The sequence below is a fragment of the Phalacrocorax carbo genome, chromosome 12, assembly GCF_963921805.1.
Source record: "Phalacrocorax carbo chromosome 12, bPhaCar2.1, whole genome shotgun sequence".
Taxonomy (NCBI): domain Eukaryota; kingdom Metazoa; phylum Chordata; class Aves; order Suliformes; family Phalacrocoracidae; genus Phalacrocorax; species Phalacrocorax carbo.
Genome location: NC_087524.1, coordinates 20590548 through 20611940, shown reverse-complemented (window position 1 = coordinate 20611940; position 21393 = coordinate 20590548). Strand labels below are relative to the sequence as shown.

The window sequence follows — 21393 nt, the reverse complement described above, 5'->3', positions numbered from 1 at the left end:
TACTTCCAGTCTTTCTTCTTTTGACAGGTTTCATTTCCTGTGGGATTCTGAATAGCAGTCGGGTAGTTCAAGCTCCCTGTTCAGAGGTAGGCAATGTAATCCCTTTTAACCAGGAAAGCATACAAGACTGCAGCTATACAAACCCATTCTTCGGGGATATCGCAGCGAAACGGGCTGTAGTTACAAAAATTCACTCTAAAAGGCCGTTAGGGATTAAGCAATAAAGAGCGCACGTAAAATGAGATTAGAATAAGCACAAAGCTAAAGTGATTTAAAATGCAGTTTTATAATATGTTAATACTTCTGAAAAGTCTTGACTTTATGAACATCCTGCAGTATAAAATACTGTCTTCATCAGTAATGAATCATGTAATTTAGATCTTGATTCAAGGGTAGAAACACATGCAATACTTGATTCATGTTTTTAAAACCAACCTTTCATTATACCATGATTGCATCTCAATTTGAATGGATTTAGCTAAGAAATTAAACTAAAATTATGTTAATAGACCTCAAGTTCTTGCCCATGATTTAGATGACGAATAGGACTTACTTGTTAAGTATTTTTGCTCTTTTAGCACTTGAAAAATTCTCCAGTTGTAAAGACTCTTGTGTGAGAAAAGCAACAGCCAGGTGGAAGTAGTTGTTCCAAAGCTGAAAGCCCCCAAAATGACAAGAATAGATACCATTAATTCTCCGAGATGTTTTTCCATGCACCTACAAAACAACTTAGAAGTATCTAAATTATGCACATAAATATTTAAAGGAGAAAATAACAGACAACACAGAGGCAGTGTTTCTTGATATATTCTTAGTACATCTCCTCGTCGTGTTTATGTTTCCATGACACATTTCCTATCTACAAATCCTAATCGATTGTGCTTTGATGATTCAAGTAAAATTAAATGTGAACACATAAATATGAAAAAAAATAAATAAAAAGGGATCTTGAACAAGTGACCTAAACAGGCGTGTTTCTCATCGGTAGGGCGCTCGGACGCTCAGGCTCCACATTTGAGGTAATAATTCTGCTAAAGCATCATGCAGAAAGGGGGAGGACACCCCTTTTTGCTGTTCCTGAAGGAAAGGGAGAGTTTTCTGTGATGCTCTGAGTAAGACTTGGTGCTGTTCGAGGACAAGACCCACAAGACACGAGTGGCTCGTACATACCTGCTGAGCCTGAAATAACTTAACTGGGCTAACTGGTCTCCGGGAGTTCAAGACGACACATACATACACCTAAATTAGGTGTTTAGGGCAGAAATTTATTATAACATTTACATTAGTCCTCAAGACACTGAAGGATTTTTCTTACCTGTAACTCAAAGTTGGCCTGATCAAGAAATTTTTTGTTTAGCATATCTGCATACTGATTAATTGCTCGCAGGAAGACTCTGAAAGATCAAGAGAAAATTACATAATTACACACTCTTCTGTGGTACCTTTGTACATTTGGCATCCCAATTAGACAAAAATCTGAGTCTGTCTGGAAAGTGGAATTTGTAGCTGTTACCTGAAAAGCAGTGTGACCTCACCACTGCCAAGTATACAGAATTATATGCAGATGTTCTCAAAATTAATCAAGTAAATTAGCATATGCAGAAACACAAGGGAAGTTTTGGATAAAATCACTTGTCTTTAAAATACATCATGATAATCAAGAGATCATTAAAAATTCAGTTTATTAGTAGAAAGTATATATCTTTTTAAAGTTACAGTGTCTTCATGTTACGTCTAACCGAGACCTGCAATTGGCGGTATTTTAGGTCAAGCAAACCATGTTTTTAAACACGAGGCAAATGCTGTTTCACTTATGGCACAATAACACGTAAAAATGCTGTTGAAGGACAATCTTCAGACCACTGTTCACTGTTCTACTTCTAAAACGCTAATTTAGTACCCAGTGTCGTTCATTGCTTTTCTGAAAAAGATGCTTCTTAAATTGCAATAGGAGTTGGCTTGACAAGCTTTAAAAATAAAGCCAAATGGCACAGTACAAGTAGGTCACTACATATTCACGGGGCTGGAAAGTAAACATATTATTGTTTGGTACCTTAATCTCCATTTTCAAAATAAACACTAGATTCCTCCTGAAAACGTTAAATCTACGCTATGAAACTGCCAGCTAATGCCCAGACAAATGAGCTTGTCTTTTGAGCAGACTGTGGTAGATTTATGTCTCCTGAAAGTACCGGCAATGATAAAGACCACTCATGACACGCACTACATTTCTTCCCCCCCAACAGCAATCTTTTTAAAAAAGAGAGTTCACTGTCGAATGCAAATAATGAAATTAATCTTTCAACAGGCTGACAAACAAATAGATTAAAAAAAAAAAAAAAAAGAAACCGTAGAGGCAGTTCAACAGATCTTTGACTGAATTTAAGATACCTAGTGATCTCTCCTGAAAACAATTAATATTTATCTAAATGTTTGGTAACCCAAGAGAAACGAAGCCTCCAGATAACGTGCGGGCATCAGGATGCTAAGAGAGATTCTTTATGTATAAGAAATCAATAAAGCAAGGCAAAAATTTTGACACCATTGGGATGTGCCTGTACTATAAAGTCAGGGCAGCCCCACGGCAGTGTAATGGAGAAGAAAAGCATCCAAACATGAAAATCAAAATTAAATTTATGAAAGAAAATACAAAAGAAAATTTAAAAGATGAAAGAACATATACAATATAAAAGAATACAGAAAAGAGTAAATACATACATGTATACGTATACACACCTACACACGTTACCATATTGCTCTTTACAGCTGAGGTGTCGCAGGCACCTACGCGCTTGCACCCAGCATCGGCAGAGATGCCTTTCAGGAAGAGCATTGCTGTGCGTTATTCACCAGTATCTTTGTCAGTGTACGTATTTGGAAACAACTTCATTAGGAGGTTTTATAAACGAGGTGAATTCAGCACGCACAGTAATACACTGCAGGTATATGTGCTTTAGATCTATGATTCAATTACTGAGCTGTAGCATATACTAAGATTGAAACCGAAGTTATCCGTGTAATCAGACTCTCAACAGTTTGATATGTAGACTGTTACACCCTGTTTTGTTTTGTGGTTTTAAAGTCAGCTAATACTATGAGATCCGTAAGTCTTCCTAGAAGAATTAGTAATTTAACATTGTAGGAAAGGCCATCTTGCCTTACGAAGATAAAATTGGTTCCAATACAGTGAGGATTATGCCTACAATTTAATTATGTTGCCTCAAGACATCGCTATAATGTATTCAATCTGCTCCATCAAATTATGCTTTGGAACAATCTCTATATATCATTATTTTCCTTTAAATTGTAACTTTCATTTTCCCCCTATATTCATTCTAGCAAGTACCAATAAAGAACAAATAATGCAGAATCTACTGTACGTTGCTACTGCGAAAGGACCAAACCGCAGCACACCTGTTAAACTGCAGGTGTAATTAAACGCCACCATCCTCTCTCAGCCCACGCGCTACCGCTGCAGTCAGGCTGCCTTAGGAAGGTAAGTGTTCCTCCCAACTTTCTACAGAAGAACATCAAAAGAAGAGGTGCGGAGATTTATGTGTTGATTTTTGAATTATTCAAACCCCATTTTAATTTTGGTTTAATTTGATGTTAAACTCAATCCTTCCGTTACTGGATAAAACACGTCCTAACGCACGTGAGCGACGACAGACCCATTCTTGTCCCAGTGAATGTCAACAGAACAATATTTTTATTATCACAGTATATCTTCAGCTGCAAATCAAATGTCAATCAATGAGGATTTTGTGCCTGTTTCGACGAGTACTGAAAGGATTGCTGGAAATATTGGCAGTGCCTTTACAACAACATGCGGGGCTGCCAAAATATGACCTTTGCCTATCATGGTACCGCAAAGTGAAACATGACTGGCACAGTACATCCTGAATAATTCAGATCCCTGAGAAAAAGAGACGTTATGAAGTGGATTAGTCAGCAACCTATTATTTTACTACAACCTCCCAGCACAACTGAAGTCACTAGAATGGCCCTGCCATGGCTAAGCTCGCAGCGCTCCCTAGTATCATCTAGGACCGCCAGTGCCAAGAGAAAACAGAAAAATTGTGATGATTTTTATCTGACGAAGTTCACCTTAGCAATATATGTTAAAATATTGGCAATAAGAAGTACCAAGTTGTATACCACACTGGGACAAAGAGAGTAGAGAGATTTCATCACGGTACTCCTCCTCCACCTTGGTGCAAAGCTTTATTGTTGCAGGGCTCAGCAAGGGAAGGCTGGATTTAGATAAACGTAGTTCTCTATCATGCTGAGATCACTGACAGCCACTCCGTGGACTCCTGAGCAACTCGCAGCCTCTTACGCACCCACACAAGGGTGAGGAGAGGTGTCAGCTGAGAAAAAAGGCATTTCTACCTGGTATACTCAAATGACATCCTGTGAACGAGCTGCAACTCGATGAAAAAGAATCAGAAGAAACACCAACGGACACAGGGTTACACGGCAGAAGTCAGATGGTTGGGTTGGCATCGCTTCACCGTTTTGGTACGACACTCAGGCGTACGATTAATCAGACGGAAAGATTACTAACCTGACGAGATCAATTGGATAGAAAAATATTTTACTTGATGAATTCTTGGCTGTAACCTACGAAACGGCATGTTATCACCTGTGAAGTTTGCTGCAACTCATGAATGTAACAACGGTTCAGGTTTATGCCCAAATAAAATTCAAAAGAGGAAGCAGAAAAAATTTGTGAATCATTCCAGGTGTTACTTTAATCCTCTTCCTCCTCCAAAGCAGGGACTGACAATTTTCAATAACTTCACTGTCAAAGCTGGAAAAACTGAAAAATTTGAGGGAAACGTGGCTCTTCGGGACAGGCAGAATTAAACGGAACGCATCAGGTCTGTACTGAGGAACGAGCCGGCTGCTGCTAACCCACGCACGGATGAAAGGTGTGCTCGGACATCACTGGGCCAACAGACAAGTCATCAAACCTATCTCCTGTGCTCAGGGAGAGAAGGTCAATCCGCAGAGGCACACCTTATCTTGCTGCAGTTAATAAGGAAGATTAGTTTCCAGTTGCATGTGCATTAAAAAAAAGAGCTTTTCCTGAAGTTCAGTTTTGATTAACAAAAGAATCCGTGTTGGGAAGAGCCACTAAAATTAAACCTTGAAAAAGAGGGACGTTCAGAGACTGGAACCGATCGCAATGTACTCCGCTGCGATACCGAGAATGTCACACACAGCAACAAAATCTAATGCTAACGTATCGGAAAAGATTTATGAGACAGAAGACTTTATCAACCCAATTAAAAGAAGGAAATTAACATTTCCTATGATGTGATTGGAATAGAAGGAATACAATTACAGAAGGAAGTCGCTTCAGGATATGTGGAAGGAAGAATGACCGTTGCTAAAGGGCGCAAGTATCTACCAAATAACAAAATTAACATCCTGGCCTGATGAGGTTTGTGTGTGCTGAGCCCCGGGGATGAGCAGTGCTGGGGATGCCTCAGCAGCCTTGTGTTGTCTCCTCCATTGTAGTTAGGTCCTTTGAAGTAGGGACATGTCCTCTTATTCTGTGTTTAGGTAGCTACTGTCACAGTGGGGTCTTACACCGTCATCAGGGTTTCTTGGTATCTTACCCGTTTATGTATTTCCTGGTAAGACACCTTTATCAAGTTCTCCACAAGCCAGAAGGAATGATGAAGCGTGCAAACACAGAGTGGAGACCACAAAAGTCAGTAACAGAGCTGAGCGTCAAAGTGCCTTCATGTTGCAAAATGCTCGGTCTGGTTGCATTAGGGCAAGGGTCCACTGTGAGACGTGACGTATTTGCCCTTATCTACTTGGCCTCGGCTGGAATACTGTTCAGTTGAGTCACCACGCTTCGAGAGTGACACAAAAATATTGCAGGGAGCTCAGGTGGGAGAAGCAAGAGGACAGGAGATGCAGAAAACTGTGGCATACATTAGACGTTAGGAAATGCTTTGTGATGCTCAGGAAGGGCCACCAAGAACAGAAATTATAAAAAAAACATAACAAAGAAAAAAAAACCAGGTCAAGCAAACACCTGTGATCTGGTCAGGCATCATTCGCCTTGTCCTGCCTTAGATTAGTATTAATTTCTTCACTAATTTCTCCCCATTTATGGCTCTCAATCCAGAGCCAATAAATCAATTAATATGCCGCTGATTCAAGCCATGAACTAACTTCAATTGCAACTGCTGAGTTCTGAGTATTTTTACTGTTCTTGATTACTAATCACTTCCAATAGGCCATAGGTGGTTAATTGGTTTATGGATGCCTGCTCAGAGACTGTTCCACCAAAGAGCGCAAAAATTCATGGTCCGATTCTGTAGTATGCCTTTGCAGAGAGGCTCTTTTTTCCTACAGCACCACCTCACTGAATTCAGGAGGCTGTTCATATGTACCAAATCTAGACTTCAACTGGCAATAATAAATGAAGAAGGGACAAAAGGATTCAATTTGTTAGTGTAAAAGGAGTCACTGCGCCAAACAGTCTTTTTGCTCTTTCTCAGGTACAGTCAGTTCTTCTTCCTCCATTCTCCCTTATAATTAGTCAAGTGCCCTGATTTGCTTGTTTTCTCTCATGTTTAAAAATATTCTATGCCCCATTTTCTTTCCTTCAGCCTCTCACATCCTCGGAAAGTATCTGAAAAAGCTGAAGGAGCCGAGGGAAGCTGGAAGCCACACGCTGCTGCAACACACCTCTCTCATCAGGTAACGCACGCACAGAAATCAATCTGCCTCTGCAAAAAGATCTTCTGGAGAAATAATCTAGAGAGAGATATAGCAAAAGCAGAAACATTCTCTCAGTATATTTTGTACATTATTTAGTTAGCTCTAGTACCCAGGGATTCGGATTTACGCTATAAGCACTTAAGCAAAATACTTATGACAAGAAAATGTGAAACGATACAAGCTACAAATGTACTTCCCAGTATTTTTCCTTAAGCGAACATCAACAAAGAAGAATGAAAGAACAAATGAATGGCTTCCCTAATGACAGAATAATTATCTAAACAAGAACCTACAGATGTAGCTTAAAATAATTTAGGTTTAGCCGCTAATTCAATAAAAGAGAGCGAATTTGGAGTGAGGTTATAAGAGGCACTATTATGATGTCATTTCAGTTAATTTAGATGGAAGGATAATGAATGCTTTATTACAGTTGATCAGCCTTCCTGCACATCATCATGCTTTCCATGCTTGAGCTTTTGCTTCTCTGGGAGACAAATTTACTGTTCATATATGAGACAGACTACTCTTATCTTGTCAGAGTGTGTATGAAACAACAGGCCCAGACCTTGAAATCCCAATGCAAAACCCAAACCCGAACAAATGCTCACTAAAGCATGAATAGCAAAGCCTTCTTTTAAACAGCAATCACTTCAAATACCTTCAAATTCTTTTTCAACTTCTCAGCATTGCAGAGCACAGTTAAGTTTTAAACAACTTTTTACTTACATATGAATTAAAAGTTGTCTTTTAATATACTCCTATAACCACTTCTCTGTTGGCACTGCATACAGTATGGCGATTCTCCAGTTATTTTAACCCTGGAACGTAGAGGATTCGCAGAGACCTCATACGCATATTTTGTACAAGTCAAATGAAAGTCAAAATCATTAGAACGAGTGAGCATGAAGGTATCTGCCCTCCTTCCATCTCCCCCCAATCTTCTCCTTTCCCAAATTCTCTTGCTTTTCTTTTCTGGTCATGTTATTACTGTTCACCCATCTTCATGCCTCCAGACCTGACGATGCCCAGCCCAGATGGAGGTTTCCAAAATCCTTCTCACGTTACACTTCTGTATATGATAATTCTCTGTCCAGTCTATCTCTCTCTCTCTTAAAAAAAAATGTTTAAAAAATTCCTTTTAATATCCTCTAATTCATCAGTCTAAAAAGCGCAGTCAAAACTTAAAAAAAACCCCAAACCTTGATAATTTGCTTTCTTTTGAATTACAATTCTCGGGCTGACTATGATAATAGCACAGAGTAATCCCAATGAAGGCTTGCTACTAAATACTTACATTAGCATAATCTTCCCATAATATCTACTCCACACTGGCACAGGTGCACCATGTCACTTTATTAACCTATTTTCTAATAAATATTTCAGAAACGGTTTTAGCATATTATCTATAATCACTGACACCTCTTTCCTAATTTATATTCTGTGCTGTGTGTCCTCTAAAACAACAGGGACAGATGAATGAAAAACAACTGCCAGTTAGGAAATTCTGAAGGACGAACCCGTGGCCTGACTGCCAATAGCAGGTACCGTGTAACAGCCACAACGTAGGCTTTTACAAACCACCTCTGCAGTACAGCTGTCCCGCACCTTGAAATCAAACTGACGGAAGAACCCTCTTGGAGTAGGCAGGCAAGACTGTTACACCACCGCACAATCAAATAACCGTTTCCAGAAATAAACAGTATGACAGAAGGTTTGGATTTACAGTCCATTCAAATGTCCCTGCAGACGTGCTCTGCCGACCCAGAGCCGGATGGATCCACGCCGATACACAGACACCTGCTAAAATTGACGGGACCTCCAGGCAAGACAAACATCCTTCGCGTGAGGAGAGCACCAACGCGATGCTCAGCACGAAGCGTGGTTGTCCGTTTCATGGTCGTGGCGTAAATCCAGAGGAGAACAGAGATGCTGAGGTTGGAAGGTGCCTCTGGAGGTGAGTACCTCCAAGGATGTGACTCCCCCGGGCAACCTCCTTGGACAACCCGCGGCAGGGTCTGACTGCCCTCACTCTCCTCCTCTCTTGACCCCTGCTCTGAAGTCTAGGCTGTGGCTTCTCAATGACCTTCAGAGTGCAGGAGAGAAGAAACTTTAGACTTCTATACTCTTTTTTCAAAAGCACCAGTAAAATTCGACTCCTGATATTTTATCTAAGATATAACTCCAGCCACGGTTATAACCTTATGTACTAAATTTCACCACCTAGGGAATTTTATGACTGAGTAATGAAAGACTGGAAGTAGTGTTTTCTAATGGAAATGCTAGAAGACAATTTAATTTAGGAGTTTTTAGCTAAGGCTACAATACTGGAGAATTAGGATCTATTGCAAGTGGACAGCATTAGTGTTCCTCTAACCCAAAAGTTAATATCCTAAAGGAAGACGACTTCCTGAATTCAGAGAGACTGTTTCTTATTGTGGCAGCTGGCAAAACCTTGCAATAGATCTTATAATTTAAAACAAATGTAATTTGTTGTAGCGCTGCTGGAAGAAACCTCTGCAATCAGGTTAGCTATTAAACAAGCAGTTTTCATTATAATGTGCTGCTCAATAAAATGCAAAAAGCCTTTGCTATGGTACAGATATCATCACCTTCCCTTGGTGAGTTCATTTGCTAAAATACATCTCTTCCAGGCGAGTACGCAGCCCCAGAGGCCAGCTCGGCGGGCTCTCAGATGGTCCGAGCGGGCCGGCCGGGGCTGCTGGATCCCTCCCCAGGCTTCAACACCCAGCTCTGCCAGCAGCTGCCGCCTTCACGGGCCAACAGCTCTGCGGGTGCACGGAGACGGTGAACCGAGCTCTGCCTTTCCAAACCAAGACGCAAGCTGGCTTTCCCGATACCCCCTCCACACACGATGCCCCCAGGCCATTAACAATGCAAGAGTGGAGTCTCTTGAAAGATGTCGTCTTGGCTCTCATTTTGACCTGATCTGAGCTGGGAATTCAGCTAGTTTTCGCAGTGGTAAAAATCAATAAAACAGAAGATGGGTTTTTTCCTACCACACTGCTTTTAAAATGATCTGCATCATGGAAATGATCAAATGCTTTTTAAAGAAGCACTCAGTCTGGAAGAAGAATAATTTAAAAAGTAGAGTAACTCATGGGAAGTGTGGGAAAGGACATCACAGGTAAATTTTCCTGCAAAGCATCGAAGTTCTGACTGAATTTGGCAAGAAGTTTTCGAATACTTGATGGTGTCTCACGGTTTGCAGCACGGGAACCTCCCTCATTTTCTGCTGACAGCACTGTCCTCTGTAACTTACCCATTTCCATGGATACCTTGATGTGAATACAGATTAAGGCTACTTTAGGTAATTATGGATAAATCAATAGAATTGATTCCCTACGTTTCAAATTCTTTGGCATTTTCATCAATCTTGCAATCAATTGTTACGACAATTGCAGATGGCTAAACAAATGTCATAATGTTGCTTGAAAGATAATCTCAATTTTTCCCGTGGGTATTTAATTACTACATCAAAATCCATCACAGAATGCTAATGAGGAAAAAGAAAGTAATCTGCAGATGAGGAAGGTGTCCAAAGGTCAGTTTAACACCTCTTCAGTGCTGCTGGGGTCATAAATCAGGTGTGCTTAGCAACTCAATTCGCTGGAGAGGTCTCTTCTCTTTGGCCATCACCCACATGTATAGTTCATTGTGGTGCCTGATGGCAGAAAGCTTCCGTGGGAGCTGAAGAGACTTTGGCTTTTAGTCCTATGCCTAACTCTTACTTTCACTGTCTGACTACCAAGAAGCACACAGAGACACTGCCCAGAAGAGCTGAACTTTCACAAAACAGGGATCCACCTCCCAACAAACACACACAAAAAGCAGCTCCCTGGGAAAAGGGTAAAATGTGATTTATTGCAATAGATGAGAACGATGAACCGCAGCGGCTGCTCTGCTTTGCTGTTCCATGGATGCTTCTGCTGCTGACAGCTTTGTGAAGGGATCACTAAAGCTGGTAAGGTAAAAAAAAACCTACTGGAGCTTTAGGTAAGCCTGCATTTGATCCAAAGTGTGGCTCTCGGGTAGCAAAGTGACACAAAACATTTTAAGAAGGCAGCGGGGTACGTGAGGAAGAGAGAAGCAAGACGGGAACAGCGCTCGTCTCCCCTACAGACTATTGCTCGCCTAACCCAGCTATTGACCCTTGGGCAAGATCAGTGGTTTGCTGTTCTTTTAATTTCTCTGTCAGGCTCCTGTCTGAGACTGTTTGTAGCAAGGAGACAAGACTGGAATAAATACTTCAACACGATGCTCCAATACCTGCCGGTAGCAGAAATCCTCCCAGCACAAAGCCCATCAGCAGCCCGTCCCTTCCGCCGTTATTAGCGGGTTTTTTGGCTCCTGGGGAAAGAGCTAATGTATCCTGCATACAAGGGGTCGCACACGGAAACAGTCACAGACGATATGGCACAAAAATCAGGCTTGCAGGGCAGATAATAATAGTACAACATTTATAAAAAGGGTTTTTTCCTTTTCTAGTACATCCCTTATTTTGGGGAAGCCCAGAAACACCAATTACCTCCGACTGCCTTCAGCATTCATTTCATCCCTACTAGGCGTGTGTTTTCTCCAATTTACAAGGGCTAAATAATGCTGCCGATTAAAATGAACTGTCTCGTAAGAAACCGCAATAGAACGGAACAATCAAACCCATTTTGGTTCGCTCTTTTAACAAGCCTAGCACATGCCAGAACAACTGCAGGGCAGCCGAGGGACATTTCCGACACCACAAACAGATCAATTTGCAGCCTTTAAGCAGGTATCTCCTGCATCCAAACACCGTGCTCTCGTACCACGTGGCTGCAGTGTGCGGTCTTTGGACGTGTTCAAGGCTAGGGGGATCTGACATGCCAATCGTCCCCGGAATTTTACAGCCGGTAATTAGTTTCTGCCGGGTAAAGTCAAGGTCTCAGAGGCAAATGCAATCGGGGTCACAAAAAAATGGCCAAGCGTGTCAATGGGACAGAGGTTTTGCTAAAAGACTTTTCATATTAAATGAGTTGTGAAATATAAGTGCGGATGTACGTGCCGCTGATACCGATGCACCGCTGTTTAGGAGGACAGCCAAACGTGTCTTTCATTTTGTTAAGAAGCTTAACCTATTTTAACAGACATTTAGACCAGAATACGCTAAGCTCCGCTCCCTGACTGTCAAACACAGGTAACACGCAGAAAGCAGGATCTGCTCCACCTCCAGAGGACGCAGCCAATACAATCCACACGCTGCCCCAGCCTCTCCACGGGTGAAGAAGATTAAAAGCTTGGAAGCATCACTAAAGCACACCCAGAAAAAAAAAAACACAAAAAACCCACACAAAACGCTCACGTTGATTTTTTTTTAACCGGTGGTTGTGTACAAAGCAACATCTAAAGCTGTCCTCATCTTACACGGCATAATATTACGTATGAAAGAGTGTATTACTTTGCCACTGTCACTTCACCAGGCTGGAAAGGGCTGAATTTCCTGCTGGCAGAGCCTCCGCTGAGCCTTCCGGGCCGATGACCAGCACCCTGCGGCTCCGAGCCCCGACGCGGCCACCTGCGGCCGCGATGCAGGCGGGGAGGCCACGAGCTACGCGCCTCCCTGCAGCTCGTCGCAAGGCGCGCGCCGACACGCAACAGGGGCTTTTATATTCACGGTAAACCATAAATGCCTTCGAGGACTTTATGGCTTTTAAGTTTACTCGTTCCTGTAGGAATACAAGTTTCTAATTCAGAGACGTCCTCAAGTACCCTGAGCATCAAGCATTTAATTTTTTCCCATTATATTACTTTTATCATATTTACCAAAATTTTCATACAAAATTCTGGTTTTAAGAAAACAATGAGTTTGGAAGGTAGAGCCTGATAACAGAAGTTTTAAGGGAAACCGTTCATGCAACCCTTGGAAGGAACAAGTTGAACAGAAGCTGTCCATAACTGGAAGGTATGGAAACAGCATATTCCAGTCTGAAGATACACGAACGGGTGGGGTTTTGCCTGACGTAAAGGCCCAAATACCAAGGAGGAAAAGACTTTATAGTGCTGAAAAATGCCAACTTGAATAAAATCTCTCTTTAGCGACCTGTCACCTAAAAAGTTTCTCGAGGAGCACACGGCTTTTCAGCCCCCTCGTGCCAGGCCGCCCGTATTACAGATTCACACTGAGCCAAGACACAATTTGCTTCATCCCTCGACTGCGCTGAGGTTTAAGCGACGACGTACGCGTGAGGCTGTACAGGACCGACGAGGCCCGTGACGCGGTCACTGGACAGTCAGGACTTGCAGCAATTATAGCTACGGAGCGCAGGGTGGGCCGAGACTATCAAGACACGGATATATCCTGCAAGGATGGCGGCTTGTTTGGAGGCAGCTGGATTTTCCTGACTCCCAGTAACGAAGCTGCTGCTACGACACGCCCTACGCGCCAGCACCGGTAAGCTGGGGGTGACCTGAGCGGGATGCAGGGACTAACAACAGCGGCCATTTGACGGCGAGAGGGACGCCAGCATTGCAGCGATTCATGAAACGCTGCTTTTAGAACGGATATTGATGCTCACACAGATAAGACTTGCCAACATTTTCAAGTCCGTCTGCAGCAGACATTACGGGAAGCCTGGCAAGAGCAAGACGCTGTATAGGCCAACAGTGAATGACCCCAGGATTCATCAAAGGTTTACATAAGGTAAAAAGCAGAGCTTTCTGGATTTTTTCCATCTACTAGCAGACAAATTAAAAGCAGAACAGCATGCGCAGTTTATTCAAATTTTACGTAATTTCGGCTTTAACGTCAACAATACCCAAACTGATCGCTGAAAATTGATATCCACAAAATACTGGAAGCGGCTTCAAGCGGCGTACAGAACTATGGTATAATTTCTAGTGGTTTCAATCAAAAGTTTTAGTATTACAGCATCAACACAAAAGCCTGCAAAAAGGGTTTGGTTTTGATCACACTGGTAGGCCAAAGAGATTTGGGAATCACTGCTGAAGAATTCGGGGATGTTAAAATTGAATGTGTGCACTATTTTAGCTTCCCTCAGCCCTTCCAGGTTTTCAGCAGAAAATGTATTTTAAAAGAAAACACGTAACAAGGGTTCTATAAATTATAGCCCCCCCAAAAATCTTTTTTTTTTCTAAAAACACCAACGGAAAGATTTTTTTCCCTATATTTTAAGAGTCTTTCCCTTTTTCTCTAGCTTTATTGCAAAGCATAGCCTTCCCCCACCTTGCTATTTAGGGTGGGTAGTTTAAATTTTACTGGGGGAAATAGCAAAAGGATTTTTAGTATCTTTTTTTTTTTTAAGCTATATCTACCTTAATATTTAATCTGTTATACTGCAATTGCACAAATCTCACTTTATGCATACTTAAAAGTCAGACACCTCCTATCGCCCATACATAGCACATAAAGGTGCAAATGAGCCTCGCAAACTCTGATTTAGTTCAATACATAAGAGAGCATTAGATGAAGACACCACTCAAGTGCTGTTCCTATAATGGGGAATATATTCATTTACGTTACATTCACTCAAATTTGTAATTCATGAAAAAATTAGAATATTTTTATTCCCAAGGCATCATTAAATGTTTAAGAGCCAAATGCCACTAAAAAGGGAGAAATACTGACTTCTGCAGGGCCCTCCTGTGATTCTAACTCTTCAGGCATTGACATTTTCATCTGAAATTACCTAATTTGCTTTAGTAAAGTTGCTCGCTCACAACTGGGGCCAGAAACACTCTTTGGGGCCTCTCACCTCTCATGGAACGAGCAAACATAACTAATCTGCTGTTAGTCAACAAGCCGTGCTACAAGCCCTTGTTACACAGTCTCATTAAAAATACTCCATTAAAAATACCACGTTACAGCCCAGATACAAGTAAATGTTATTTTCTCTGCGCCACAGTAGGATAATTTAATTGTACAGAAACACAAAGACAGAAGAAAAAACACCTCGTGGTCCAAATTAACCCTACGCGTATTATTTCTGCAAGAGACTATCTTAATTGCAATTACGCATTCAGAGACCAACACAACACTTTGTTCTTAATTTGTATGTAGTATAATGAATGCGTTTTAAATTAGTCAAGAAAGTAAATATTAGTCTGTGACAAATCGTAATTGCTGGATGATCATAGCTGTATAAATTAACTTCTGCTGAGAAGTTTTCAGTTATGGTAAATAACAGATTTTTTTTTTAAGTTGCTTTGTACGGCACAGTAAGTTGGGGTGTCGCTTTGTTTCTTTTAATATTATTTTTAAAAATACATTTACAGGACAAGTCAAGACAGAACCAGCTCTGGAAATCCTAGGAACACTTCAGCATGTTGCTCAGCCTAACTTAATGCGAACTGCGACGGGTACAGCACTGGGCCAACTCTACGTAATGTCTGACTTACGACACCTGCCCACGTTACGGTGTTCGGTGTGATGAGGGTGGCGAGCAGTGCAAATCAATGAGGACGGGTGACTCCAGAGTAGGGAATAAAATCCTCTTGGTAATTTCACTGGACATCCTGCCCTGAAGATGCAGGGTAGGGAAACCCATCATGCAAATGCAGATTAACGAGCACAGACAATAAAGGTGTTAAGAAAAATGAGAAAAAAGCTCATCTGTGAAGAAATAAGTTATTTGGCGAAAACACACCTCTTTTTTCATATGAATTAGCAAAGACTGAGCAGAATGGAGACCTTTGCTTTGCAAGACAGCGCTACAAGCCAACAGTCCCCATGATAACCTCTAGACATTGCGAGTCCCACGGCACGTTGTCCGACACGGGGCTTCAGCGCTGCGCGGAGCGAGGGAAACGCGTTGCAAAGATCAGTATGGGGGGAGGCCCAGGCAAGCAAGGGAAGACGACTGGCTGATGGGGAACTAACAGGGTGTTGAATTTCTTTGAAATATCAAACCTTCTGTACCGATCCCATTTTGTACATCACAAGATGCTACTGAGAAGCAAACGGACTTTGCATCTTAAAAGACCTGCCCTGTATGTCGTGCAAGTCCAATCCTTGACTTTCCTACTCAGTAAAGGCTATCTGCCCTCAGGTGAAGGCTGCAAATCACAAAACCAAGCCCAATCGGTGTTCATCTTGGAACAGGAAAATGCTGGTATGACGAGGTACAAACAAAAGACAAGGTATTAGTATTTTACCTTTCGTTTGGTGTTAGAGAATAAATAAGACTTCGTTCAGTCATCTGGAACTGCAAAGGTAATCTTTGCTGCTGCCTCTGACAATAACAGAAACCTCATTTTCTCATTCTTTAAGAAGTCTCACCACTCAAAAGAGCATGATCGATCAGGGTGAGAAGCAAACCTGTGCTTCCCTCCCTCCTCACCAGCTGAATTCAATACTTTCTCCTCTTATGTAAAGAGCAGTCAATAGGCACGTCACTGCCCATGTACTGAGACATGATTATTCGACTTGGCAGTACCAGTACTCGTGTGAAACCCCTCCTTGAAGGAGAATATGGTAAAAAACCTGGCGTACCTGGGCTGAGAGGTCTGTGGGCTCTGCCCACGGCCCCTTCGTTTCTGTGGGACTCCCAGGGAAGGTCCGACAGCCGGTTTGCTTTGGCAGGTTTCAAAGCCAGATGACTATTTATTAGTGTATACCCGGCCCTCGGATGGGGCAACAGAGAATAACGCCTTCCCATGGCATTCGGGGTTGGGTAGTTTAAAGGCAAACATGAGGTGAAAGCCCTACACATCGCTGGTGTTTTGCAACTACATTTTTTGATTTGAGGGACAGTTCTTGCATTGCATTTGAAGCAATCTTTATCTAAGCTAAAAATAACAGCAATAACAGGCAAAGCTGAAAGAGAAGTGGGGTGAGAAGAAGAAAAGATCATCTCTCCCCCGCCTTCCTCCTCCCAGCCTCTGCAGCTAAAGCTGCTCGCTCCAGGCAATCTGGTCTGCTGCTACCACAGTGTGTTGTTACCAACCCATGTTTCTAAGCATAGTTTTAAAAACAGTAAAGAAATGGAGACCAAGACCACCGTTCTTACTCACTGAAGAAAGTTCAGCAGGATATAATCTGTAAAAACTATGAAGTGCCACTTCTGGTTTTGTGTTTAGCTAGTGTGCAGCAGGGAACCGCCCATACTTTTCCTAGTGAATACAGTCAACGTGAGGTTTAAAATAACAGATTTAAACTCAGAAAAAATGTGAAACTGAAGGTAAATGTTCACAGCAGCTCCCCACGACTTCTCCAGGGGAAGAAACTTGGAAGTAACTGCTATCAGAAGAAATAAAACCCTACACTTAAGCCCCCTCCCCAGACGATGTGATACCCCAAACAACACGGCAGCTTGCCCTTCTACCGGCCAGCTCCTCCCCTGCACCACCACAGGCACCAAAGGAGACAGGTAAGGAGGGCATGTTATGGCACAGTAAATGCTTTTTTCAAAAAAATCTAGATTAGAAATGTGTGAAGTAATCACATCAGAGCTCCACCTGTTTCAAACAGACAGTTTTACACCATCCTTGTATTCCTGCGTGCGTGCACAGTATGCCTCTCTGCAAGAAACCATATCAAACCTGGAAAACCAGCTTTCCAGCCAGAGATTGACTTGGATGAAAGAACTGAAGAAGCCTGACTATACAGCATTTATTTCAAATTAATTTTCTTCCATCCAGCTACAGCAGTTCATTTCCCCCCCTGAATGGGATCTAATAAGACCTAATAGGTGATAAATCAGTTTCCTGGTTTAGGGCATTAAGAAACGGCAGTGATACGTTCTGCTAGACCAGTAAGGTCTACGCCACTCTGTTCCACAACAAGCAGGGCATTAATTAGTCTTAAATCATCAGGCTGTCCCTTTCTCAACTCTGTGACCGCTCCTGCAGCTTTGAAATTCCAGAATGAGAAATCATTCTTTATGGCAAACTCTGTAGCTGCAAGCAAAGCAATTTAAAAAACACTTCAGGAGAGCAGTTCCTGCATACTGCTTCTGTTGGAAATTACTTCGCTTTGGCATTTACAAAATATGCAGTTTAAATAATACAAATGGGTTATCAAATTATCATGATGTTAACAGATAGAAAAGTTGTTTCCTATCAACAAATCTATTACAAACTAACAGCAAAACAGGATTATTTACTCAGCATCTATTCATTCCTGATAATTTGGCACAGTATTAGTAGAGCTGAAGCTTTGCATGCACCACACTCCAACTCTCGGGATAATTTGATAATGCAATACACATTGCCTGATCCATCTTTTTATACGAGAAAGGTGAAATAAACATATGTGCTAACATCACAATCATCATTCAGCTCTCATATGTCAAAGTATATCTATCTCAATTACGAGTAATAACAGCTTTGCAGAAGTTTTGATGAGGCTGATGTTTATTATCCTTGGGTCTATAACCCATACGCCAAAGGCTTTATGCTCTAAGTTTAAAGCTGAACAAGGCTGCAAAGAAGATGTCTTCCAGATTCAGCTTTGCAAACCGAAGAGGCTCCCATCCTTTACCTCCTCACCATCCCTGCTGCTGGAGCTCGTACAGCAAAGCGGTTCACGAGAGCCCTCCCATCTACATCAGTCAAAATCAAGTGCATAAGCTCAGTTTACTTAAGCCCTACAAACCCATCTAAGCTCTTTTTGCCTGAATCCAGCGGGTAAACGGTTACGCAAGGCGTTGCTTTGCAGCAATAGTCTGGAACTGATAGAACCTCCAGCAGAAAGATGGGAATCAGGGAGGACCATCCAGGTAAGACTTCACAAAAGTATGTACCTCTACAGGTTGTTCAGGCTGAATGTTTGTCTACAACCATGTTGACCTTAAAAACTAAATACTACATTGACCATTCTTATTTTTGAATAAAATTTTGAATAATTCTTCCACTTATGCACCCCAAGATGTGCATTGTGCTATCTCAGCTGGAGTTATGGCTTAATATTCATATGGACAATGTACTAGTTATCAAAAGGGAGCAGAATATTTCAAGTGAAAATAATACATGATCTGAGTTCTGTTCTTCACCGCTGGTTGTTCACTGCATGAGAACAGGCAAATTATTTAATTACTCTATGAATCAACTTGAACATCTGTAAGGTCAACACGATGCAGATGATCCTCCCCAGATGCTCTGAGACTCTTACAAAAATAATTCAAATTAATATTATTGTCGCTATATAAAACCGTCAGTATAAATCTCGCTTTATGGCAAACAAAGCCTTGTTGACAGTGGCACCCCTTTAGCAAAGATGAGCTGAGCAAGTTGGTAAAGTTTAATTTACCCACAGTGCCCAACCGTTTGGGTAACGAAGCCAAAATATGATTCCACAGATTAAAATGTAAGAACAACAGTATATGTATATACTTACATGTAAGATTAAATTGGACCCATTTGCCAATGATATTTGTTTTGTTATTACCTCAAAACATATTTTAATTGTTTTCAAGCCAAAAGTACCTTTAATTATTGTATTCAAGCCAAAAGTATCGTTACATCAAATACTCGGTTAAATAAGTGGACTGTGAATGGGAGATGGAAAGCATATGTAACTTCTAACATCACACAAAAAATAATAAATGCTTTACTATGATAAACTAGATACTGTAATAAAATGCTATTGAAGAAAGGTCATTGGCATGCTGTGCGCTAATATTTATAGAATATGGAAAACAACATGCCGTGTTCCTGACAAATAAATCATCGATTTTCTTGAACCTTAGACCGGCACAAGATTTGGATGAACAACGGCTCTGATTTTGCACCATGGCTAACTCCCAGCCCTCTGCCACGGCTTGGGAATCAGTTCCAAGACTAAAGCGATGGAAAATTTTAAGGCAAGTGAAAAGCATCCAAACTGTATCCTTACTAATATCAGCAAATATGTACTGGTGCTTATTTTCATTTCGCTTGCTAAGACTACACAATGCAGCAAATCCCAAGACGATGATATAATACCTTGAAAGAGACACTTTGGTACATTCCCATATTCCCCACTGCCCCACTGCGTGCTCACGGATGGGAAGTGGTTATAAACCTGTTAAGAAAACATCTCTGATTCTCCTGGGCGAGTCTCAAAGCAGGCTATAAACCAGCACCCCTTCTCCATACATGCCACGGCACCTCCCCCTGCACCAGCACCTGTGCCTAAAGGCCATCATCTGTCTGTACGGTTTCTGCACGTTATTTTGAAGCATGTGTCTGTCAGAGCCTTCAGCACTTTCAGAAATGAGCTGCACGGCATTTAAAATGTAGGCTGCTTTCTTGCCGTAGCCACGACTGAACTGCCAGCATGTCCCTTACGCCTGGATTATAAATTCTCTATGTTGCTGCCTTCAAATACCTTAATTTTGACATTAAATCTGTCATTTTCTTGTATTTGCTATAATTCAGGCTCCAAAACGGACGGAGGGACTCCAAGATATGGGCTCAAATTCAAAGCCTTCACAAATCTTACGTCCTTCCTAACCCATTGAATCAGCGTGGCAGAATACGCTCCCTTCAGTAGCTTTCCTGCATTCCTGTCGGCTTCCTTGCCCAATCCCCAGCAAAGCTCCTGAAAACGGGCTCAGTCACATACATCTATAAATCCTTGCAGAGCTGAGCAGGTTTTGCTAGTTGGCTAGTTTAACCTCTTTCACTGGAACTTAGTGCTACTTTAAAAATCTCTTTCCTTCACATCAATACAACCCACCAAAATTTAGTTACAAAAAAAAAAAAATTTACACTGAGTTACTGACATAAAAGAGAAGAAAACCAGAAATTATTCACTTGTACCATCTTATTATGCATTTGTTAAATTACTTTAAAATAAGGTAAACGTTATGCAAACATGTTTAAAGCTTTTAAAAACCACAAAGCTAGAATTAATCTAGGTCAACCAATTTGACGAGGCACTGTATTTTTATCTCACTCAACTCCACAGAGATTTACTTTCTGTTCAGTCACGTTCAGGGACACAAAGGGTCAGTGCCAAAGAACCAGCATCCAAGAGCTACCGTGGCGAGCCAGCCAGCAGAGCTCTCCCATCCCCTTGGGAATGTTTTGCTGGGATGCCTATCAGAGAGCAAGAAAAAATATGGGTTTTTTTTCTCCTCTCTAACGATATGTGGAGTCGTACATCGCGTACAAATTGCCTATGCTCTTCTGAAAACCTGGGCTTTAATTTCCTCTTTCTTTTTAATATATGAACTGTCTTGAATACGATATAAATAACCAAAATACACATGCCAGGTATTTCTCCCTTGGATCGATGAGAATGAGTTGCACTTTTTGTGGCTCCCCGCACAGTTTAACCATGCTCTGCTCGGAGGCAGATCAGCAGCCTCTGCATTTCCCCCACCAGACAGCGCTCCTGGCGCCAGGCAATTTATGATTCAGGGGAAGAAGGAAATGTTTAAGGGAAGTGTTTTGTAAGCTGACAGTGGTCAAAGCAATTGCTTACTGCAGTCAAGGAGAGCTGAAGGATACTACAGTACACCTGGAGCCCAAGACCCACTTCTGATAATGGAATTGCAAAATATACTAGCAGGAAAATAAAAAGTTATTTTTGTAAATGGGAATTTTTAATTAGCCTGTTATTTGCAGATCGGGAGACTTGCATGGGATTAATGTAATAAAAGTTTAGAATAAAGGGGAAAAAAGGTCCAATAAAGTTTTAACTCTTGATATTTT

At 41.5% G+C, this 21393-nt stretch overlaps 1 protein-coding gene across 2 annotated transcripts in view; it reads right to left on the bottom strand.

Annotated features, from left to right (window-relative positions):
• DOCK1 (dedicator of cytokinesis 1) overlaps nt 1-21393 on the bottom strand; it is a 316638-nt gene that overhangs the window by 84569 nt on the left and 210676 nt on the right. For both annotated transcript variants that reach the window (XM_064464378.1, XM_064464379.1), the window contains exons 30-31: nt 1316-1394; nt 554-654 (exon numbers count right to left, since the gene is read on the bottom strand). In XM_064464378.1, the coding sequence (XP_064320448.1) occupies nt 554-654; nt 1316-1394 (180 nt within the window). The remainder of the gene's footprint in view (nt 1-553; nt 655-1315; nt 1395-21393) is intronic.